The 25888-nt window shown below is 37.0% G+C and overlaps 1 protein-coding gene across 2 annotated transcripts in view; it reads left to right on the top strand.

Moving 5' to 3' along the window:
* The first annotated feature begins 12897 nt into the window (after positions 1-12897).
* Positions 12898-25888, top strand: part of LOC129276742 (ATP-dependent translocase ABCB1-like) — a 52987-nt gene continuing 39996 nt past the window's right edge. Inside the window, exons 1-5 of one of the 2 annotated variants that reach the window (XM_064109113.1) lie at positions 12898-13228; positions 21263-21434; positions 21875-21914; positions 23232-23513; positions 24873-25006. In XM_064109113.1, the coding sequence (XP_063965183.1) occupies positions 21313-21434; positions 21875-21914; positions 23232-23513; positions 24873-25006 (578 nt within the window). In that variant the 5' untranslated portion in view covers positions 12898-13228; positions 21263-21312. Of the gene's footprint in view, positions 13229-21024; positions 21435-21874; positions 21915-23231; positions 23514-24872; positions 25007-25888 lie in introns of those variants that run through there. The other variant, XM_054913146.2, reaches the window with a different exon arrangement.

Genomic DNA, 25888 nt, shown 5'->3' on the forward strand with positions numbered 1-25888 from the left:
TCATTTTTTCCCAAAAATTGAAAATTGAGCAAATACATGATTTTACATAATTCTAAGAAAAATGAATGAATTACCTTGAAATGTTCCAGAAAACTTTATTGATATACTATTATCGTGTGGATGAAATTCCAACTCTGTATCATTCTTCTTAGCAAATTTATAAGGTATCAAACTTGAATACTTCAATTTCAGAAATGTCGCTTTTTGTATGCATTTCCATAGACTAATACGTATAGTTAATAAACATGTACTGTACATGTATAATATGTATAATGTATAGTTTAATAAAATTTAAATGCAATTATCTCCGCTTTTTAACCACTTGGAGAGTTAAGAGTAGGCTTTTCTCTATCAGCTACATAAAACAAAATGTTGGCACATCAAGGCCTGACCCTCTCATGGGGTGGGGGTGTCGAAGTCACCCCCCCTTGCCCTTGGCTATATCATGTTGTTGTATATTGCCTATTTGTTGGAAAAATCTCTGTTTTTTGGAGCACCCATTGAAGCAAAAACAGGCATTTCTGCTATACAGAACAGTCACTTTGATTGCTTTGAAACCACTTGGAGAGGAAAGAGTATATAGGCTTTGTTCTACCAGCTACATACAAAGTGGCACATCGAAGCCTACCCCTCTCGGGGGGGGGGGGGTTTGCTTAATATTGCCAATTTATTTGAAAATTCACAATTTTTGAGCCCCCATTGAGGCGATATGCACTTCTGCTGTATAAAACACCCAATTTCATTTTCTTGAAACCACTTGGAGAGGAAAGAGTAGGTTCCCATCTTTCAGCTATATATAACGAATTGCTGCCATATCGAAGCCTGACCCACTTCAGGGGACTATATAGATGTTACCCCACCTTTTTTACGATTTTTTCAAATTCATTGGAAAACTCGCCATTTTGGAGCCCCATTGAGGCAAAAAAGTGTTTCTGGTATATAGTAGAGCCACTTCTTTATATGTAGCTGTTAGAGGAAAGCCTACTCTTTCCTCTCCAAGTAGTTTCAAGGCGATAATAGTGGTAGAACTATATATCAGAACCGCCTTTTTGCCTCAATGGGGGCTCCAAAATGGTGAATTTTCCAATAAATAAGCAATAATGAAAAAGGGGTGGGGTGATTTCAACAGCCCTCTGATGGGGATAGGCTTTTATTTGCGAGCATGTCTTTATATGTAGCTGTTAAAGCAAAGCCTATTTTTTCTCTCCAAGAGTTTTCAAGGGTGAAAAAGGCAGAAACATAATCAGAAATGACTTTCTGCCCCAATGGGGGCTCCAAAGTGGTGATTTTTTCAATAAATAGGCAATAATGCAAAAGGGATGGGTGATTTCGACAGCCTCCTGCTGTTTGCCTGCACTTTTTTATATGTGGCTGATAAAGCAAAACCTATTCTTTCCTCCCCAAGTGGTTTCAAGGATTTAAAAGTGGCAGAACTATATATCATAAACGCCTTTTTTCCTCAATGGAGGCTCCAAAATGGTGAATTTCAAGGGGGGGGGGGTAATTTCGACAGTCCCTTAAAGGGAGTAGGCTTTTATTTGCCAGCACATCTTTTTATGTAGCTGATAAAGCAAAACCTATTCTTTACTCCCTAAGTGGTTTCAAGGCAGTAAAAGTGGAAGAACTATATCAGAAATGCCTTTTTGCCTAAATGGGGGCTCCAAAATGGTGAATTTCCCAATAAATAAGCAATAATGCAAAAGGGGTGGGGGGATTTCAACAGCCTCCCGGAGGGGGTAGGCTTTTATTTGCCAGCACTTCTTTATATGTGGCTGATAAAGCAAATCCTATTCTTTCCTCCCTTTTTTGCCTCAATGTTGGGTCCAAAATGGTGAATTTCCAAATACATTGGCAATAAGCAAAAGGGGGAGGGGTGACTTCCCCAGCGCCCTCCCCCCCGAGAGGGGTTGGCTTCGATGTACGTGCCACTTCTTTTGATATAGCTGGTAGAACAAACATGACAAAGCTTACTCTTTTCCTCTCCAAGCGGTTTCAAAGTAATTAAAGTGGCTGTACTGTATAGCAGAAATGCCTTTTGCCTCAATGGGTGCTTCAAAAAATAGTGATTTTCCAATAGGCAATATACAACAACATGATATAGCCAAAGGGGGTGGGGGGGGGGGGGGCTTCGACACCCCCACCCCATGAGAGTGTTAGGCCTCGATGTGCCAACATTTTGTTTTATGTAGCTGATAGAGAAAAGCCTACTCTTAACTCTCCAAGTGGTTAAAAAGCGGAGATAATTGCATTTAAATTTTATTAAACTATACATTATACATATTATACATGTACAGTACATGTTATACGTATTAGTCTATGGAAATGCATACAAAAAGCGACATTTCTGAAATTGAAGTATTCAAGTTTGATACCTTATAAATTTGCTAAGAAGAATGATACAGAGTTGGAATTTCATCCACATGATAATAGTATGTCAATAAAGTTTTCCGGAACATTTCAAGGTAATTCATTCATTTTTCTCAGAATTATGTAAAATCATGTATTTGCTAAATTTTCAATTTTCGGGAAAAAATGGCAAAAAATGCAGTTTTCTACTTAAAATCTCAGCCAAATGACCTACTTATCCCCTATAAATAGTACCAAATTGTAGAAAATTTATTTGTCTTTCATATGACACTAATTTTGTGGCAATGGAATATTTATGTCAAAATCTATGTACGAAAATTCACATGTTCTGAAAATTTGGCGGCCATTTTGAAAAAAGCGCCCTCACGGGTTAATTTTCAGGATACAGCCTGGTTACCTCATATATTCATATTCAGCGTAAAAAACTGGTCTAGAAGCACTATATGAAAATTTCTCCTTTTTCTTGTGGCACCTTGCTCAATTATAACCCGGACTATAAGGTTCCTGAGTGCTTTTATGTCACAGATGACATTTTGAAGAGGAAGTGGAGACCTTCCCGGAGACCAGCTGATGAAGATTGGTGTATAATTCACCACGGGTAGATCCTCCCTGTTGCCGCACACAGATTCTGAAATTGGCTCATGAGGCAGGCCAGCATGTTGGTATTCGGAAAACATAAGATAGAATTCTGCACGAAACATCTGTGATTCATTTTAGAAGAAATAAAATCTCTCATTAAGCTCCTGATCATTTTGTGATAATCAAAATTTCAAATTAATGGTGCAAAACAAGACTTGAGATGGCTGTGTAGTGATATCGTTTCATCGTATATACTTTTGCTTATAGCACAGCACAAATTTAATGCCTGTCCCTTTGAGCAGATACTTGCTGAAAAGCGGAAGAGATGGCATATGGGTATTTGTATTGTATTTTATTTATTTAATCACGGTTAAAAAGCCTGCTTTCAGCTAGAAGCTGCTTTTCAGCAAGGCCGTGGACAAATGATAATAACAAATAATATCAACATAAAACAAGCATACAAAAATAAAAACGAAAAACAAAATATATCAAAACATGGGTAAAATATAATTGGCAAAAGTAAAATTGGAGTAAACAAAAATGAAAAATGAATAGACGAAAATAATATACAAAGTTATGTCAAAATTAAACATAAAAAATGAAGATATATAATGCGGCATCATCAAGGGTGATCGGGGTGGAGAATTAAATTAAGAAAGTGATATGAGACGTGCAAATGTAGCCGGGTTTTTTTTCTAATCGGGTTGTTGCGGGTAGGTTATTGAATAATTTAGAAGCTGAATAAAGGGGACTGTTTTTTAGATAATTAGAATGAGGCTTCGGTAATTGAATTTGTCGGTCTATGTTTCTTAAAAGATATTCTCGTGATTTAAGTGTGATTCGAGTACAAAGGATAGATGGAGCTAGATTATTGACCAATTTAAAAATGGTAAAAATTGACTGATTGTTCCATCTCTTGTTGAGTTGATCAACCTTTAAAATGGCATATATATTCGCTGTACTAAATCTACTGTTTACTTCTAAGACAGATTTCAGTGCTCTGTTTTGTAGAACTTGGAGACGATTTAGTTGGCTTTTATTGCCATTTCTCCAGATTGTACAACAATAGTCAAATATCGGTTGGATTAAAGCCTTATACAACATAAGAGCTGTGTTTTGGGGTATATAACATCGAATGCGTTTTAAAGAATAAAATGTCTGTAAAACTTTCTTCCGAACACTGTCAATTTGGGGGGTCCAGGTTAGGGAGCTGTCTATTATTACACCAAGATATTTACATTGGCTTACCCTGTGCAATTCATAATTTTGCATTTGTATTTTTATATTACTAAATAGACGGAGTTTTGCTTTAGATCCTAATAACATAAATTGACACTTATCGATGTTGATTAATAGTTCATTATTAGAAAACCATTTAGAAATTAACTTCAAATCTCTGTTAATAGTCATTTCTAAATTTCTGGGCTCTTTAGATGCAAAGTAAATGCATGTGTCGTCTGCATATAAAGAGAGGGAGCATTGTTCTACAGATCTGACCAAATCATTTAGAGTGATTATAAAGAGGAGGGGGCCTAGGATACTCCCCTGAGGCACTCCACTTTCAACAGTACGAAAACCTGACATATTACCATTGACAACCGTTGATTGCTGCCTTCCATAGAAATAATTGCGAAACCATTTTACTGCATCCTGATCAAATCCAAAGTAAGATAATTTCTTTAACAGTAATTCAGACGATATTAAATCAAATGCCTTCTCTAGGTCTATAGTGACCATACCAATAACGTAACCTTGATCAATTTTGTTAGCAAAATCATCAGTAATATTTAACAAGGTTGTTGAGTGGCCTGGACGAGGGTGGGGGGGGGGGGGGGGTTTGTCGATGCAATTAAAAACAAATACTTTTCATACTTTAAACCATTGTATAATTTCTGGAAAGAAATACACTAGGCCTAGTCCCAAATCCAGGGAGGGGAAAAACTGAGTAGAAATAAGGTGTGAGAAACAAAGGGGGGGGGGGGGGGGGGTTTGTCGATGCAATTAAAAACAAATACTTTTCATACTTTAAACCATTGTATAATTTCTGGAAAGAAATACACTAGGCCTAGTCCCAAATCCAGGGAGGGGAAAAACTGAGTAGAAATAAGGTGTGAGAAACAAAGGGGGGGGGGGGGGTTTGTCGATGCAATTAAAAACAAATACTTTTCATACTTTAAACCATTGTATAATTTCTGGAAAGAAATACACTAGGCCTAGTCCCAAATCCAGGGAGGGGAAAAACTGAGTAGAAATAAGGTGTGAGAAACAAAGGGGGGGGGGGGGGGTTTGTCGATGCAATTAAAAACAAATACTTTTCATACTTTAAACCATTGTATAATTTCTGGAAAGAAATACACTAGGCCTAGTCCCAAATCCAGGGAGGGGAAAAACTGAGTAGAAATAAGGTGTGAGAAACAAAGGGGGGGGGGGGGGGTTTGTCGATGCAATTAAAAACAAATACTTTTCATACTTTAAACCATTGTATAATTTCTGGAAAGAAATACACTAGGCCTAGTCCCAAATCCAGGGAGGGGAAAAACTGAGTAGAAATAAGGTGTGAGAAACAAAGGGGGGGGGGGGTTTGTCGATGCAATTAAAAACAAATACTTTTCATACTTTAAACCATTGTATAATTTCTGGAAAGAAATACACTAGGCCTAGTCCCAAATCCAGGGAGGGGAAAAACTGAGTAGAAATAAGGTGTGAGAAACAAAGGGGGGGGGGGGGGTTTGTCGATGCAATTAAAAACAAATACTTTTCATACTTTAAACCATTGTATAATTTCTGGAAAGAAATACACTAGGCCTAGTCCCAAATCCAGGGAGGGGAAAAACTGAGTAGAAATAAGGTGTGAGAAACAAAGGGGGGGGGGGGTTTGTCGATGCAATTAAAAACAAATACTTTTCATACTTTAAACCATTGTATAATTTCTGGAAAGAAATACACTAGGCCTAGTCCCAAATCCAGGGAGGGGAAAAACTGAGTAGAAATAAGGTGTGAGAAACAAAGGGGGGGGGGGGGGTTTGTCGATGCAATTAAAAACAAATACTTTTCATACTTTAAACCATTGTATAATTTTTGGAAAGAAATACACTAGGCCTAGTCCCAAATCCAGGGAGGGGAAAAACTGAGTAGAAATAAGGTGTGAGAAACAAAGGGGGGGGGGGGGAAAGGCGATTTCGATATTTTTCCCGCGCGGAGCGCGGAATCAATTTTTTTTTAGAGAAAGACGAACACCCTCGTTAAGGTTTTTATTCTTTTGACAAAATAGGAAAAAACAATAAAGTTATACCCATTTTCCCTTTTCTCCTATGTTCGCTTTTTCGTTTTATCCCTTTTTCCCTTCCCCCTTTTTTCAGGGGGGGGGGGGCAACCGTCCCTATCGCCCCCTGGCTACGCGCCTGTCCATGTATAGGCCTTAGTGAAAGTATATATGTTATAACGAAAATGTTATGTTTTAAATCAGTAATCATTTTGATGTATGAAGTTTACTTTCGAGGAGCAGGTTAATCGAATAATAAAATACACATTTTTGAGGTCTCGCCTATAGTTGTTATTATTCAGATTCAGATTCAGATATTATTTCCAACAGAAAAGACATACATATTGATACAACTCATTTTCATACATTTATAATAAATATTTACGATACAAATCATTGTCATTATAATTATATTCAACAACACCAATGATAATCAACATATTAAGATATATATACAACATATGGTACATTTTGTAGTCAAATTATGATGTATGATTTAAATAGAAAAAAAGGTATCTGTTGAAATGGGAGATTCACTCAAAAGCATAGCTTGTATAATGTGAACCGCCCTAAAGAAAGAGAAAGGAGGACAGAGAGAGGGAGAGAGAGACGCAATAGTTGCTATTTGCCTACGGAGACTTACTGGACAGATAAAAAGAACAAGATAACACACAGGACAAGACAAAACTAAAAAGAATTAAATAAAACGAAAAAAAAAAACAGGACGACAACTAAGGAAAAAAAAAACATAAATAGAAACAGGACAAATTGCGACCGAAAAGAGAGAATAAAACAAAATGATAAAGACAAATAAAAATAACTTGATGTCTAAGAGGAGAAAATAAGGAGCGAGAATTAGTTTTGAAGACCTCGGTAGGATTTAAGTAAGAAGGTTTTTTTTTCAGTTTTCTTTTAAAGGAATGTAGGGAAGGGCTGTTTTTTATGTTATTGTCAAGAGAGTTCCAAAATCTAGGGCCATCGAACATGATAAAATAATGTACTCTTTGCCAATAAACATGATAAAGTTCTAAAAGGAGGTAAATTAAATTGGTTAGATTGCCTAGTAGGGAAATTATGAAAAGACCGATTAAGAGGAAACATAGATTCAAAATACATGTGGAAGGGTATTTTCGTCAAATTTAAACACAAATTGTCCTAAATGAAATATAGGCCGCTTATATACAGCAATTTTCTATAAAAAATAGTGGGTCTGTGTGTGAACGAAAAGCTGAATTATGAATAATACCAAGGGACTTAATTTGCAGTTATAACAGTCTATCTAAAATGGTTTGATGGGTGCTGCCCCAAGGCAAGTATCCCATAATTCAAGTAAGGTATAGCATTAATAGTGATGGCGACGAAAAATAATATTTCATTTTATTGATAATGCCAATATTTCGCGAAATCTCGGAGAAGTCCAGAAAATAATTCCCGACTAGATTTTAGCAATTATCAAAAGCGTGGGCCAGTCTTTATCAACAAAATTCAATATTAAATGAATGTTCTGTGTTATTCTTTTTCTCTAAATACAAACTGAAAGTTAGAAAAAAAAACATTGCGAGATTTTAAACATCAATTGTTTGGCTGTAAACCACTTTTTCTAAAATTTTGGATGCATGATAATAAAGAAATTATTGGGCGATAGTTACTGATACTTAACTTGTCACCCTTTTTGTACATGTATGGAATGACCTTGGCAATTTTCATGTTATCAGCTAGGGACTTGACCAGAGCTAACCGTTAGTGAAAGGTTAGAGATATATTATTATACCTTCTAAATTGATGACATCATCATAACCAGGACTTATTATTATTATCAATTATTTTTTGGGGGTGAAGTTGAAATATTATTTTACTCGTATCACTCTCATTCTTTCTTCTTCTTTCTTTTTATATACCGTCATTCTGTATGAAAAAAAATATGTTAGCTATACGAACGGGATACCGACAGGCAGTTCCTTCACAAATTGTGCAATCAATCCCCCAGCTTATAATACATGAGGTCAATTCACCGGACATGGAAATTTTCCCTGGTATAGCTGGTGGGGTTCGTAATGCCTATAATAACGGCCATCTAGTTCTACATGCAGGCCTGCATGCTCGCTATTCGGCGTGAGATGTGAAAATGTTCTTTGTTCAGCTGCTAAGGCATTGCCCTCGTCGATTACTTATGCTGCCGCATTCTGTACTGACATAATATTATATTGACACAAGACTATCAGAGAAGCTTTCCTAGCCGAGACTGAGAATATTATGAGAGTAAATGATTAACTCAAGTTGAAAGACATTAGCCGGCATTCACATAAATGACATATGTTTGGAGTCTTGTACAGGCCCTTTAGAGCAAAATAAGGTAAGTCTATTACTTTCTACCATTTTGATGTTTTCAAGAATAATAATTAAGTGATACCTCCGACCTGGTGATACCGGGTAATTCCAAGCATTTATCAGTCTACCTCCACGTTCCAATCAAGCAAGCCCGTATCGAAAGGAGATGGCATATGGACACGCTTTCATGGAGCTGATCAGATTATGTCTTTGCAAATTATTAAAGGATAATCAAACCTTTGGAACAAGATAGCTTGTGTGAAAACAGAAAAATCAAAGAAACAGATCAACGAAAGTTTGAGAAATATCAGACAAATAATGAGAAAGTTATGAGCATTTGAATATATTTACGATCAGCTATGGAGATCCTCATATTGGCAATGCAATAAAGATGTGTGATGTCACTTGTGAACAACTTACTTTATTATATATTTCAGTTAAACTGCCTCTTTTATCACATCTATCAGTAGATCATGACATGTGTTCTTTCTATAGGAGGGTACGTAATACAAGTTTTCAAAGAATACATCATGGATAAAGAGTTTGTATCACTGTATAAGAAAACGCAAAAAATGTATTGCTGTACACATGCGTGACCAAATTATTTCCAAACACCCCCTAAATGAGTTTTTCTATTTTTCTCTGTGTGCAAAATAGACCCCCTAAACAAGTCTTTCGCCGGCTTTATTTACACATTTTGGCCCCTAAACAAGTTGTCGCCAGAATATGACACCGGGGAAAAAGCTTGAGGGAAAATACATACGTACCAACACAGTCACGTTGGTCTTTAAAGTCTTTAAAGTCTTTAAAGGACAAGTCCACCCCAACAAAAAGTTGATTTGAATAAAAATAGAAAAATCCAACTAACAAAACACTGAATATTTCATCAAAATTGGGTGTAAAATAAGAAAGTTATGACATTTTAAAGTTTCGCTTAATTTCACAAAACAGTTATATGCACATCCGGGTCAGTATACAAATAAGGAGACTGATGACGTCATTCACTCACTATTTCTTTTGTATTTTATTATATGAAATATAAAATATTCTAATTTTCTCCTCATTGTCAAGTGAAACAACGATTAATTCCTCCTGAACACGTGGAATTAGGATTGTTTAATACTATTTGGTTCAGTCAAGTTGGTCCTCATTGTCAAATCTGTAAAAAATTAAATATTGTATAAATTCAAACAATAAAAAACAAAAGAAATAGTGAGTGAGTGACATCATCGACTCTCTCATTTGCATGTCATTGAGTTGTGCATATCACTGTTTTGTGAAAAAATAAGCGAAACTTTAAAATGCCATAACTTTCTTATTTTACATCCGATTTTGATGAAATTTTCAGTGTTCTGCTAGATTGATTTTTCTCTATTTATTCAAACAAACATTTTTCTGGGGTGGACTTGACCTTTAAAAAAAATCTTTGGAAAAAACACACCCTAAATATGATTAACCAGTCTTTCAAAACCACCTTGTTTTGGAAAATCGGTGTTTTTGATACCCTTAATAAGTGCACGCGCGGCCCTCGTCCAAAACTGGAAAAAACCTTTAAACGCGTTTTTTGGGTCACGCATGTGTACAGCAATATATTTGACTGCCCCCTTTTTCTCCTCATCTTTTCTTTCCTCTCTCTTCTTCCCTTCCTTTTCACTCCCCTTTTCTTTTCCCTTCTCTTTTTCTCTATCCCCTTTCCTTTCTCTCTCCCTTCCTTTCTTTTCCTTCACTTACTTTCACCTTTCCTTTTCCTCCCCTCCCTTTTTTTTTACTTCCCCCCTTTTTCTTCCTTTAGTTCTCACTTTTTTGGGAGAGGGGGGGGGCATTCATTACCATGGAAACCTTACCAGGGTAGAGGCTGCCACCTGTGGTTTTATCGCCTCTTGTTGAAGAATTTCACCCCCCTTTCTACCCGCCCGCCCGCTGCATGCTGGCAGGGCACTGATAAAACGGGGCTTTAGACTGCTATCGCCCTTACAAACCTACCCCGAAATTACCCTAGCACAACTATCCGCGTATACACAAAATCACAACAGTTAAAGGGGGAGTTCACCCTGAAGAAAGGTTTGTTAGGTAAAAAATAGTAGTTAGAAATATTGGTGAAAGTTTGAGGAAATTCATTAAAGATTAAGAAAGTTACTAGACTTCAGTTTTGGATTTGTGACGTCATTTACGAGCAGCTATAGCAGCTGCCCCATTATATTATGTAATAGAAATGCATATATTTCCATCTTTTAAAGGGGAATCCAGCCTTGGTCATAAAATGTTGTGTTGGGAAGGAGAAAAATAAATTAAACAGAATGGTGAAAATTTGAAAGAAATCAGACAAGCAATAAGAAAGTTATAGCTGCTCTAAAATTGAGATCACTGATAGTATGTAGATTTCAAATTGGCAATTTGGTAAGTAAATAATGACAAGGGGCAAGGACAACTTTACCATAGGCCATGTACTTTATTATCAGGGATTTGTGGTTTTCTCCCAAGTACCCATTCCCCTGGGGCAGTAATCTAAATATAATCCAGGTAGTATATTGTTTTATGTCCTCATGAAAGAAAAATAATATTTGAAATAAAACTTTGGGAAAAAATGACATGTTAGCCCTAATATGTATTGGAGTATACATGGAAGAGTAGTCCTTGCCTTACATCACTATGACATCCCATATGCGGCCAATTTGAAGTCTCCATGGGTAAAGTGATTACCATGCAATATTTACAACTTTTAAAAATTCATAACTTTCTTGTTGTTTGTCCAATATCGTTCAAACTTTCACCAATCAACTTGTCTGATTTTTTTCTTTCTCATAAAAACAAGTTTTTATTTGGGTTGGATTCCCCTTTAAAGGCTCGTGATGACTTGTTTTATTTGAACGGATGTGAAATGATTTGTCTATCTAAACATGAAGGTAAGCCCGTATACAGTAAAAATCATTTTCAATTTTCTGAGAAAAAAAAAAGACATTTCTTATTGATTTTTACCATACAGCTACTCGCATAATGACGTCACAAATCAAATGATTAAAATTCTAATAACTTTTTTTTTTATTCTTGGGTGGATTTTTGTCAAACCTTCGGCAATATTTTCCTTATTTTTCTGCTATATTTACAATTTACTTTTTGTCAGGGTGATCAACTTCCCCTTTAATTGTTTCATACCTGTTCTACAGCGCGTATCAAAAAAAAGTTTACACTTTGAAAAAGCCCTCGAAATTAAAAAATATACAACATGTGGGTAATTTTTTCACATATATTCTTGGGTTTGGGTCTCATCTATCCAATGAAAGTAAAAGTTTTGACAGAATGGTACACTTGAGTGAGCACTGTCCATTTTTGTAAAGCTTGCAGAAATCTGTTTGCGCAGAAATGCTCGTTTTCACGTTGTGTCAAGGGGAAAAGGCGAAATCAAACTTACCCTGCGAAACATTTCTCATACATTTCCCTTGCACTTTTAGTCAATTGAAATAAAACGGATACATTCAAGCATTTTGTAACAATTTCAGCACTTAGTAAGCGCAACATTTACCCTTTTTGTTCCAGCTGGATCTGAGAAAATAACTTAATCTGAACAAAAGTTTATTTCAGACATTTCCAGCATTTTTCACTAATTTCTTATCATTTCAAGTGGGTTTACATTTCATTTATTACTTGTTTCTCTGCACTTTTCCCAAGCTCGATAATGATTAACAAAATACAAATCAAGCCAAAGCCATGTCATGTAAATCACAGCTCAGTGTAAAGCAAATATCGTCACGATGGCCTCGGTGTGTGAGGGAGTGGGGTGGGGCGCAATTCACTCTTCAAAGTGTTTTGGGCAAGGAAACAAGTTAAAAAAGGTAAAAGATATCTTCAAATAAATTTTACTAGCTAAATTCCATGTGTTCTTCATGATTAAGGTCTGTTTTTCTTCACATAACTATTTCAAAGTTCTGCGCAAATCATTTTTCGCTAACTTTTCAAAAGTAAGTGGTGCTCACTCAAGCGTAAATATTTTTCGACAGTTTTATCGTCATTTGCTTAAATGGATCTGTACTAATGTTAAAATGTGGAAAAATCTTCAGGATATTACAAATGTATAATTTTACAAGATTTTTTCTAAGTGTAAACTTTTTTTTGATACGCACTGTATAGAAGCAATGATGAAGTGAGAATGTCATTGATAAGCCTTATTTGCCCTCCCGATATACAAATATAATTATCACTTCCCCGTAATTTGAGATAATTCTCCCAGACTATGTTGTCCTCCCAACGAGTAATAAATTATGTCATTGCCCTGGACATTGCCAATAAACATTACGTAATAATGTGCAGCTAGTGTCCACTCTCGGAAAACTAACCAAGGCCAGACACCAGCTATAGGGTAAACTGCCTCACGTTGACCTGCGTGTGTTTGAGCAGGGAAGTGTTATAACACGTCCCTGGTTTGAGATGCTAAAAGCTTTATACACGGAAATATCATACCCTGAGCAACACATAAGCAAGGAGTATACAATTAGGAGGAGGAAAGAGGAAGTTCGACAATGTGCAGTGTCTGAAGCGAATAAATCCATCTGGTCCGACGGTCTGACTTGTTGGCGATAGGTCAGGAGTGAAAAATCATTGTTTTGGAGCCATTATTTTTTTTCAGTCATCGATATATAGGAGCGTTTGGTCACTTTGGTGCTTTACATAGCTATAGTGAGGAGGCTTGACGAAAGTGTGAGTAGAGTTCATGTCATTCTCTGGTTCACAATCACATGTAAATTTCTCTCTGATCAAATATGATATATTCCTTTGTTTGAGTTCGAAAATGTTTGAGAATTTGGAGAATTTCAGGATCATTGTGGTCCTATTGTCAAGCTTACATTATTTTGTATACTATAGTTTCATAGTGTTAGTAATATTCGACATTTTATTAATTCATAATATCGTGGATCTTTCGTTATTCAATCTGATGAATCCCATTATGACGTAGGCCTACCGATCACTGCACTGATCGACAGCCATCTTAAAAAGAAAAAAAATGCATTTTATTTTAAGCTGATTACAATTAGGCATACTCGTATATTGCTCGTGTGTATAGCTTCTGGTAAATATCCATCTGATCTGGCATCCATGTATTGTAGGGCTTCGGTCTGAATTCTAGTCTTCAGAAGATGCTTTGAATAATAAAAAAATATATACGACTACGAGATCGATTTCTATCGATCTGTAAATTTATGTAGAGTAGGCATATAGGGGAAGGGGAGAGTGCACTTTACCTGGGGATCAAGATAGAACGTCACCTTTCATCATTGTTCTTTTCCTCTCTTGTCATTTAATACATCCTATTGTTAATATTTCATTTTGTAATTGTTGAAACACATCAGTATTAATTTCCAGTATATCTGAAGTTTGATGTATATTTTGTATAATTATATGGGATATGGATTTATTGTATAATTTATAATCACGTTTCAAATAATTTGTACAACTTGTTTATGGAATGTGATTTGATTTGAAAGAATACAATAAAAACATCCTTAAAAATGTACCCATGCAGGGAATTGGAACTTATTCTATAAGTTTCATTTGCAGCAAATGAGTTTTCAACAATAATTTTCACCACATTTTCGGCCATGATCTGGATGGTTAAAAATGGAGACATGTAAATTAATATTATCAACAATAATTGACCCCCCCAAAAAAAAAATCAATGAACAAGCTAGAAATTGTAGAATATAATTATACCACATAAAATATAACAAAAGATGAAAATGGAAAAAGAGAAAGAGAGCCATACAGTACATGAGTTTTGGCGAATTACCAGCGCTTTGGAGTATACTCCCGTGATCTGTAGGCCGTATATTAACAAGAAGTGGGAATTATGTAATCGAACAAAATGTTGAGCTGGCTGTGATGTGAGTTCGTAAATAAGTTCCATAAAAATTACGACTTTTCGGGCATTCTCAACTAAAAGAAGGCCACCTTTGTGTCAACTATTCACGTTTGAAGACACTGTACTGGTCATTTGTCAGCTTTCGAAAATGATTTTATTTTTCATCCCAGAAAAGGATGTATTGAGAATTATCAATGATTTTTCACGACTTAATTATAAGAAGGCCTTTATTAAAAGGCCATGTTTTGATATTTTGTAAAATTGCCTATGCTGAAATGGCCTATGATGGAAATAAACATACAAACATACAAACAAACATTAATGATCAGGGACTAATTTTCGTAACTTTCGTAACTTAGATCATGGACCTATATAGGTCTATGCTTAGATCGACTTCCCTCACTTAATTTTGATGGAATTTTTAAATATGTTTATACGATTTTTGCCTCCGACGAAGATTCTGCTAGGATCGAAAGCTTAGGCCCCTTTTGACTTTCTGATTTATTTACGTGTGATTGAGTAAAAACGACCTGAAAGTTTGCGTAATCTAAGGGCGGTGTCACGGAGGAGGTGGGCGCAGAGGACTTTCGCCTCAAACGATATTTTTCATGTGGGCGGGGGGGGGGGGGGGGGCGGGGGGAGACGAGGAGAAAAAAGAGGAAAAGCAAAATGAAGAAGAGTACATAGGGCCTATATTGTTGAGTCGTGGAACTCTATTTTCTCCTTGCTAAAAAGAGAGAAAACTTCACCTTTAGGTCTTCTGCCTCCCCTCTTATCAAAACATCAAGGCCCCCGGCCCGTGAATGATCCCCAGATGGACCAGGTTTTGGTAGAAAACCCTATCACCAAAGCGTGGTACTCAGCAGTGGTATGTGCACAGAATATTACATTACGTTTTTCCTACAGACATCAGGGGCCGCGGAACGGTTTGCGAGGGGGGGGGGGGGGTAGGTGGGCTGAGTCAAAAGTGGAGGACTGACCATGCAAAAAATCACAATCAAATTGTCATTTTTACGCTTATTTGTACACGTTTTTTTTGTTAAAAGTGGGGGGGGGGGGAGTCTGAAGCCCCCTAATAATATATCGTTTGCCTTTTGTGACTTCAACATGTGTTGTGTCGAATATATTTCCCCATGATAAGCTGCACCTTATATGAGAGATATTAATAAGAAAAACAGAGAAATTCTGTTAACACATATGCAGACAAGGGCCGCGCCACGATATTTTTTTTTATGGCAAAAGGCATTCTGAAAGAACCATGGAGGTAGAAAGAAACACAATGTCACTCACTGTCACACATTACAGTGTGTTCACATTGACATAGTGGACGATGTGAAAATGTCCGAATTCATCAGAGTGGACATATCACACCGGCTGCCTCCCCGGCAATGTCGACTCTACAAATACTCACAGATGGGCTATTTTTTATCTTCTAAAATGTAACTTTGAAGTATATAAAATTTAAATATCTCCACAAATTCTCCTCCATAGGAGGCGGCTTATTTTCATGGGGGGGGGGGGTAGTGGACAACTGTGCAAAATGTCGCGTTCGAAAGGTGAATGTAGAAAAAATGTCGAAATTTTGTCAGTTTTAAAAGAAATTTGATATTTTTTCTTTAAAAAAAGAACGGGCATTCGGTTGAGCTGGGGGGGGGGGGGGGGGTAATAAAAACTGCATGTAAATGAATTGAACCAATGCATTGTCTCCAATATTTTTATCGAACCGTATAGGCCTATATGTATTGGTCTCAACGTTGCCAGAACTGGCATAATTATGCTTTCTGGCATAATTTCGACCCTTTCAGCATAATTCATTATGCTGGCATAATTTTGGCATAATTAGACTTTTTAAGCAAAGAATCTGGCATAATAATAGCATATTTAGCATAATTTTGATTGATTTTTTCCCCCCACATGTTGTTTATCATTTTTCACATTTCTACTAACTAATGAACGGCGCCAGCACCGACAGAAGTGGGGGAAATCGTTCACATGCATGCATCCACTCCTAAAATTTAGGTTGATAACCTTTTTTTTTTTTTTTTTTTGCTAGTCAAAAAATTTTGGTTAGCCACTCCTAAAATTTATGTTGATAACTTTTTTTTTTTTTTTTTGCTTGTAAAAAAAAAACGGTTTGGCATAATTTTTCGCGATTTAGCATAATTTCGCTGCTACTGTTGTTTATTTTGAAAAGAACGCCATGCTCTCTCATCACTCAAAAACAGGTCCGACATCATCATCAAGCCTGCAGACAAAGGATCAGCCGTCGTTGTTATGGACCGCCAGCAGTACATCGATGAAGCCATGAAACATCTCAATAATCGATCTCACTATGCACTCCTCGATTCTGACCCTACTTGTAATTTCTCCCTACAGATCCAATCGACACTGAATGACATGAAAGAACACAAGCATCTCTCTGAGAAGGCCCACAAATTTCTCTCCCCTACTAATGCGAAACCTGCCCGCTTCTATCTCCTCCCGAAGATCCACAAACCTGGCAACCCCGGTCGACCCATCCTCTCAGGAAATGGTTCCTCAACAGAGAACATATCCCTTTTTGTTGATTACCACATTAAGCCCCTTGTCTCACGTGCACCCTCTTACATCCACGACACTCCAGACTTTCTCAGGAAACTAAATGACATCAAGGACCAGATACCCGAGACTGCGATCATCGGCACTTTCGATGTTTCTTCACTGTACACCAGCATTCCCCACGACGAAGGTATCCAAGCATCATGTGAAGCCTTGGCCGCCAGTGGCCATTCCAGTCCCCCCATATCCGATATCAAATCTCTGATGTCTCATGTACTAACAAAAAACAACTTCACATTCATGGGCAAGCACTACCTACAGATATTCGGTACAGCAATGGGCACCCGGATGGCTCCTTCATTCGCCTGTCTCTTCATGACCAAGCTGGAACAGCAGATGTTAGATTCAGCCCCCTGTCGCCCATGGATTTGGTGGCGTTACATAGACGACATTTTCTTCATCTGGACCAGGGATGAAGACAGCCTCCATACATTCATTGACCACATCAATTCCTTCCACAGGACCATCAAATTCACTTCTGATTTCTCCCAACAGGAAACCCACTTCCTTGATGTTACAGTCCAGAAAAAGTCTAATGGTATCACCACTACCCTATACTCTAAACCCACAGATACCCACCAGTACCTCCACTCATCCAGCTGCCACCCCCGTCACTGCAAAACCGGCATCGCTTATAGTCAAGCCCTCAGACTTCGCCGTATCTGCTCCGAGGACCCTGATTTTTCCTTCCATGCCAGGAATTTGCAGAAACATCTCTGTGCCAGGGGCCACAGGGCCAGGGCAGTCCAACTGGCAATTAACAAAGTTCGTTCTCTCCCCAGATCTGAAGTTCTCAAACCAAAAAGTGACAAGGAGACCACCGACAGAATACTGCTTGTGACCACCTTCCATCCCAATCTACCCCCTCTCCGCAAAATCCTGTGTGATAACCACCACATTTTACACACTTCTGATCGTCTCCAACAGGCCGTTCCCGATACTCCCCTTCTAGCATACCGACGCCCACCGAATCTCAGGGACCTCATTGTTCGTGCTGAAGTGCCCTCCCTCACTAACCATTCTTCTCCCATACAGCATGGCACCTTCAAATGCACCAGCAACAGGTGCATCCAGAGGCGTCGATCCTGGGGGGGCAGGGGGGGCGATCGCCCCACCAATGAAAATATTGGGGGGGGGGGGGCAAACATATCATTTTGCCCCCCCCCCAATAATTCCGGATATGCATTAAAAAAACAAGATTGTAATGTTCAGCAAGGGAGATTGAGATACACAACTCGTTCTTTATTTAAAATCGTGCTCAAAGTGTCCGCTTTTCAGATTGGAATATAAAAATTTTCAGCTCGCGCTTCGCGCTCGCATCATTTCTGTAGCAAAAACCCATACTTTTCATGATTAAATTGGTGAATGTAAATGTCCCATTTTCAGTTCTAAGCCTCAAAAGAGCTGCTTCAATTTGCAATCATCTTTTCTTTATCAAAAACGTCCAGTAAACTGTCATTTTTTCAGATCGAAATATCAAAATTTTCAGCTCGCGCTTCGCGCTCGCATCTATTCTCTTTTAGATACAAATCTTAATCATTGGTACCAAAAATGCTTAGAATATCAAGTTTTCAGCTCAGAATATAAAGAAATTTGAGCTCACTCTCGGCACTCGTACTATCTGTGTAGTGAGATACGTGTCTGTGTCTCATGAGTCATACATATATATAGATATATACATACATATATATATATATATATATATATATATGTATATATATATGTGTGTGTGTGTGTGTGTGTGTGTGTATATATAATATATATATATATATATGTATGTGTGTGTGTGTGTGTGTGTGTGTGTGTGTGTGTGTGTGTGTGGGTGTTTTGTACGATCGAGCGCCTTTGGAACGTTAATGATTTCGCCCCCCCCCCCAATCTGAAAAATGGATCGACGCCCCTGGGTGCATCATATGTGAAATACACCTTCACGAGGGCGATACTTTCACCAGCAACTCTCCCAGCCTGTCTCACCAAATCAAGGGCAACATCACATGCACTACCACTAATGTTGTATATCTCATCACTTGCAGAGTTTGTAGGGTACAATACATAGGGGAAACCAAGACCACACTCAAGAAACGATTCTACGGGCACAGATCCACCGTCAACACAGCAAAGCTGGACACTCCAGTTGGCCGCCATTTTAACCTCCCCAACCACTCCATCACTGACATGATGCTACAGGGCATCGAATCTTTAGGTACCCGTCCTGACTCAGTCCGTACTAGCAGGGAGAAGCTCTGGATGAGACGACTTCGCACCACCCAACCTCATGGCCTGAACATCCAAGAGGGGAACGACTGATTATTCTTTCCTATCCACTTTCAATTTATATACGGTATACATATAATTTTTCCCCTCAGCTCTTTTGAATAGTTACATTATAGTTTCTTCCTCTACTTTCCTCCCATATCTCATACAAGCTCAGCTCCAATTTTCCTTCCTTATTCAGGCGATATAATAATTATTATATATATATTTTTTTGTTTCTCCACTCACCTCTTTTAGATTTACCACATTTGCTTATTTACATGTATACTATGGTTTCTTCATAATACACCCCCTCTCTTCTATATTTGCTTTTACCTTTTTTTAAGCAATTTGCTTCCTCTTTTTCACATATACAGGTTTTTTTTTTTTTTTTTTTTTTTTTTTTTTGTTGTTCCTTCTATATAGTCTTATGTTTTTTTCCCGTCACACCTAGCGGATTACAATATCAGTTACACCATATGTGTATTAATATTTTTTCATATACATTTCTTTTTTGGATATATTTATATACATATCACTTATAGAAACATATTTACACTTACCTTCTCTTAGTTTGTTTAATGCTTTATCATATATACTTATATGTCTGTTGCACATTATCAGTTGTTCCCATTCTTTTCCTTTTTCCCCCACTCTTACGCACCAGTTTATTATGCCTTTCTTTGTAACCTGTTTGACCCACCTCTCACTAATTCTCTGTTATTCATCCCATTATCACTGTTTTGTTCCAGATCCTGTTTGATGTTGCCTGCCTCATTATTTTAATCCCTCTTGGCTTGAGGTCTTTTACTGGCCTTACTTACACTAACTTCCCTTTGTGTCTGCCTACTCCTTTTCTTTCATCCCCTTCACTAACCTGATTGGTCTTCTCTTACTCACTAATGCCCCTTTTGTCTCCTTGTTTCTAGTGTTGCTGTAGCTTGTTTGTGGTCTATATTATGGTTGTTCCACTTTATATGTTTGTCATTTTGCCTCCGACGAAGATTCTGCTAGGATCGAAAGCTTAGGCCCCTTTTTGACTTTCTATTTTGAAAAGAATGAAAATAAACTTAGCTAATTCAGCTGCATACACAGATAACCAATATGACATTATAAGCCTCAAGGCCTATGGCATAAATTGAGGCAAAGCCTTAGATGACAAAGATTTTTACACATTTTTAAAATGAAATCAACAGTAGTCCTTTTATTGCCCCCGCTATTGCCGGGCGTTATTGCCGTGATTGATATCGAAAAAAGAATGAGTGAATTTAAGACTTATGAATTAATCTTTGGTTTGGTCTACATTCATTCAGATGTGAATGACGTGAATGATGAAAGAAAAAGTGATTCTTTCTTTCTTTCTTTCTTCCTTTCTTCCTTCCTTCATTTCTTTCTTTTATTTTCTGCATGTACCTTTATTTTTGGTGTATCTGCCTGTTTTCCTGAATGTCTGTTTGTCCGATGCTAATCTCAAGTAAATTCATTTGGATTATTCATAATTTCCGATACAATTATACATTATTGATATCAACAGGCGATACTATTATATTGATTAATAATGGGTATTGGCTTTTTACAAATAATATCTTCATTAGTTTGTTTGGACAGATCTTTACATATTTTTCTTTCTGTTGTGATTTTTAAAAACAAATCTGTGATAAATCTGGAGAATATGTGGATCAGAGTCAATGGTTCTGGTGCCGTGAATGGAAGAGCGCCCCCCTTTCTCAGTACATGCCTGTTTTGTAATGATTGCGCAATCGCTATCGATGCGAGCGGTGAGCCGGGCCGCGCAGAGTACAGTACCGTACGAGTTGATTCAGAAAGCTGAAAGTATCGATTAGGGTCATTTGAACTAAAACCAGGGCGGCCTGTTACACTTAACTAATGCCCTGTCGTGCCTGTCGAAGTGATGCACATCCCATGCATCTCAGACAGCAGAGTTGTCTGATTTATTTACTTCTTCACGTCTTTTTCTAACTAAGTTTCATGAAAAAGAACTTTCATCATCATGTCTTTCACAGACGAAAACAACGAGAGAGCACCTCTCCTTGGGGGAGAAAATCACCAAAACATGGGCAAGAAGGACGAAGCAAAGAAAGCGACTGAGAATGGGGGTTACGGCGGAGTGAAGTCCTCTGGAGTGGCCATTAAAGAGCTTGGAGATGACAGCGATACCAGCAGTGTCGAAATTAAGTAGGTCCATCAAAGTCATCTATTAATTCTCTTCATTGTATTCTCTAGAAGCATCCAAGAAGCTTAGATCTATTCATTTTTCTATTTTGTTAATAAAGAAGGTGTTTATTAATATTACAATAGATCTAGACACACTACTACTTCCCAGTCTGAGAGTGAGATTAGATCCAAAATGATGATCTTCAAACAAAAAATTGATAAAGAATTAAAACTACATCTGACTATAGACTATCTCTAGGCCTGAGATAGTGATAAGATAGATCTAAGTGATTTAAGTATAAAACCATCTAGTATTAAAGTAAGGCAGTGAGTGAGTCCAAACTTTGTGTGTTCATGACCGATTCTTTAGCATTTTGTCATCCATTTGATATTATTAAATATCCCACCTTTTGAGCTTGAGTTTTTGTTTAAATCTTCACAATACTTTGCCTACTTTGCAGGGACGGTGAGGATAAAAGGAAGGTTCCATTGAGTACACTGGTAAGCTATTTTTTTCATTCGTACATCATTGGAATGTATACCCAGTTGTGTGTCCGGACAGGTTGTGTGTCCGGACGATCAATTTTAGAAAGTCATTTGGAAAAAATTACAAGCGAAGTTTCATCAATTTTTAGTACAAAATGTTAGAAAATATTATAGAGAACAAAATAGAAGATGATTACAACTATTGAGTTCATATTTTTAGTGTAATCTTAAGACAAAAAAGAAGGCTTCAAAAATATAAAGTGTCCGGACACCCGACCCCCCATCCTACAAGGTTAAACTAAAATCTATCCATTGCTCCATTTCTAGAAAAAATAACTGTTTGACCTAATCTGGTATTTCATTTAGCTCCAAGAAACATCTCCATTTAAGAGCATCCATTAAAAAAATTCTTAATAGAGGAATGAGAAGGATAATAAAATGTGATGATTGTATGATTGTGATGGTGATGGTGAGGATGATGATGATGATATGGTGATGACATAATGGTAATGATGATGATGATGGTAAATGATTATGATGGTGGTGGTGGTGGTGATGGTGATGATGGTAAATGATTATGATGGTGGTGGTGGTGGTGGTGATAGTGATGATGGTAAATGATTATGATGGTGGTGGTGGTGGTGGTGGTGGTGGTGATGATGATGATGACGATGAGATGATGATGGTGGTGGTGATGATGATGATGACGATGAGATGATGATGATGGTGGTGGTGATGATGAGGAGGAGGAGGAGGAGGTCAATGATCATAGCGATGATGATGATGATGACGATGAGATGATGATGGTGGTGGTGATGATGATGGTGATGATGATTCCATCCATGATGGTGATGTCTGGAGGGGATATGAATGATAATGATGATAATGATGATTATAATACTAAAGTAATCAGAAACAATAATTTTGTATCTGGAAGTGAATACCGTAAGTGAAAGAAACTTAACAGTATGAGTAATTGACAAACAACAAAAAGATAGAAATTTGAAGAGCAGAAAGACGAATGCAATTGTGGAACATATTGCATGAGATGAAAGAGTAGTAGGATCTTAGTAGGCAAATGAATATAAATAAATAAATAACTTTGTAAAGAAAAGTATAATTGCAAATATTGAAGAGCCCAACTTAAAAAAAAATACTTGCTGATGAAGGGTAACTTTTGTACACTATTTGCTATCCATAGATTACTAGAAAACTTCAAGTGACAGCAAAAATACCACAGGCTAAAAATAAGATGACGTACCATCCCCCCCAAAAAAAGAGCAGACCTGTAGAACATGCAATCAAAAACAAAATATCTATTGTATCTTCCAGTTCAGGTATGCTACTGCTTTTGATTATTTCATCATGGTCATCGGAGGTATCGCTGCCTTGGCACACGGTGCTGGCTGGCCGGTACTCAATCTTTTCTTCGGTGATCTTATTGATGAATTCATCGGCTTTGATACTGATAATACCACTGCTATTCCAATCCTTCCACCTGGCGTGACGTACCCTCCCTTTGATCCGATGGAAGAATTTGATAAGCAGATGACAAAATATGCCTTGATATTTACTTATGTCGGGATAGCCGTTGTGTTTGCTTCATACACACAGGTAGATCTATATAGTACATGTGTGTTGATTTTTTATTTTACCTTTTTCAATAATGCCACTTTCATCATCATGATGGCCATTGCTATGTACATGTATCATCACCTTCTTCATCTTCATTATCACCAGATCTCATCATCATCACCATCATCATCGTCTTTATCGTCATCATCACCACCACCACCATTATCCTCCTCATCGTCTTCATCATCATTATCATCATCCTCATGACACTATTCATCATCACTACCACCACCATCATTATCCTCATCATCATCATTACCACAACCACCATCACCCTCATTTTTACCATTATCATCATCATCACCCGTTCACTATCATCACTATTCACTATCATCAATTTTAATCATCACCATACAATAAGATGCCAAAGAAAGAGTGATTGAGTTGATATGATATCATTGACTCCTTCAAATGCATACAGCCTATAATGATGTGAATATGTTTTGTGAAAATAAGTGGAACTTCAAGGACAAGTCCACCCCAACAAAAGGTGATTTGAATAAAAAGAGAAAAATCCAACAAGTATAACACTGAATTTAAAAAAATCAAAATCGGATGTAAAATAACAAAGATTTGACATTTTGAAGTTTTTGCTCAATTTCACAAAACAGTTTATGCACATCCTGGTCAGTATGCAAATGAGGAGACTGATGATGTCATCCACTCACTATTTCTTTTGTATTTTATTTTATGAAATATGATATTTTCTAATTTTCTCCTCATTGTCAAGTGAAACAATGATAAGTTCCTCCCTGTCAAGTTGGTCCTTATTGTCAAATCTGTAAAAAATGAAATATTGTATAATTCAAGCAATAAAAAACAAAAGAAATAGTGAGCGAAGGACATCATCGACCATCTCATTGCATGTAACTGAGTTGTGCCTAAAAATGTTTTGTGAAAATAAGTGAAACTTTAAAATGTCTTTCTCATTTTACATCCGATTTGATGAAATTTTCAGCATTAATCTACATGTAGTTGTATTTTTCTTTATTTATTCAATTCAACATTTTTCTGGGTTGGTATTGACCTTTAAATTATTAAAAATAACTTCCTTATTGTAATTCACCGATATTAATGAATATTTTTAGTGCTGTTAACTATTCTCATCATAATTTTCTCTTCTAGGGCCTGTTTCAAAAATTCCTATGACAAATTCATCTCACAAGTTTACTATTAGCCAATCAAATTGAATTATTCCAGTAGCTTTGTTATTGCGATAATTACAAGTTTTATGAAACTGGCCTCTGAACCAATTCAACTTGTTCTTAAAGACTTCTTTTGAAGTCTATACCTGTGCTTATTTATAATCAATGCCTACATGTATATTTGTTTGTGCAGGTATCATGTTGGAGTCTGTCGTGCGAGAGGCAGAGCCATAAACTAAGGAAGGAATTCTTCCGAGCCATTCTCCATCAAGAGATTGCATGGTTTGATAAGCACCAAAGTGGAGAGCTTACGTCTAGATTAGCAGAGTAAGTAAAAGCAAAACTGATGGAGTTTTAGACATATTCAGGCCCTCTTGAAGTTCCAGGTGTTCTCTGATCAGGAAATCTGCCCTGAACTGCCCCAATCAGAAAATACCAGGTACTGTAGAAGCTGTTATTTTCGCGTACAGAATTTTTCGCGAATCGCGGGGGTCCCGACATTTTCGCGGGTTGTTAAATTCGCGATCGGAAGATGTAGAAAACATTTCCACAGCATTTAAAAGAAGCAAAACTAGTGCTAATCACGTGCAAATCTCTACTCCTCAAATTCCCATGCTGATGTGTCTTATTCATCATGCCACAGTTTGATCTGTAATTTATAGGGTTAAGCAATCTTTAGAATTTGTGTTTTGTTCTATTAATTTTTCAAAAAGTTGGTAAAACTGCAAAAATGTGGAATTTTGTGAACAGAATCTTCAACTGTAAAAGCTCTGGTCATGTGACTTATGAATATTAATGAGTATGCAAATAGCTGCCATTACGTGTGTAATAGAGTCAATCAGATGACAATAATATCAAATTATTTCATGGAAAATACATTTTAATATTACAATGAGTGTATAGATATTGATAAAATAATGTTAGAAAATACTTTAGGCTCTGATTTTGTTTGAGAAATTAAAAAAAGTGAAATTCTAGCTAACTTTTTGAATCACTAACTGTACTTTCTAAGCCTTATTTTTTGTACATATAGAGGTGCATATCTCCATTTTCTCACTACACAGTATGTTTTCAATAGCAAAGCTTTGCTGTTGGGGACATTGGCACTGACTAACAAGTGTGTCAATATTTTCGCGTGTTGTTAAATTCGCGGCCGATCGGCAATTCGCGAAATCCGCGAAAATAAAACCCCCGCGAAAATTACAGCTT

The sequence above is a fragment of the Lytechinus pictus genome, chromosome 14, assembly GCF_037042905.1.
Source record: "Lytechinus pictus isolate F3 Inbred chromosome 14, Lp3.0, whole genome shotgun sequence".
NCBI classification, from domain to species: Eukaryota; Metazoa; Echinodermata; class Echinoidea; order Temnopleuroida; family Toxopneustidae; genus Lytechinus; species Lytechinus pictus.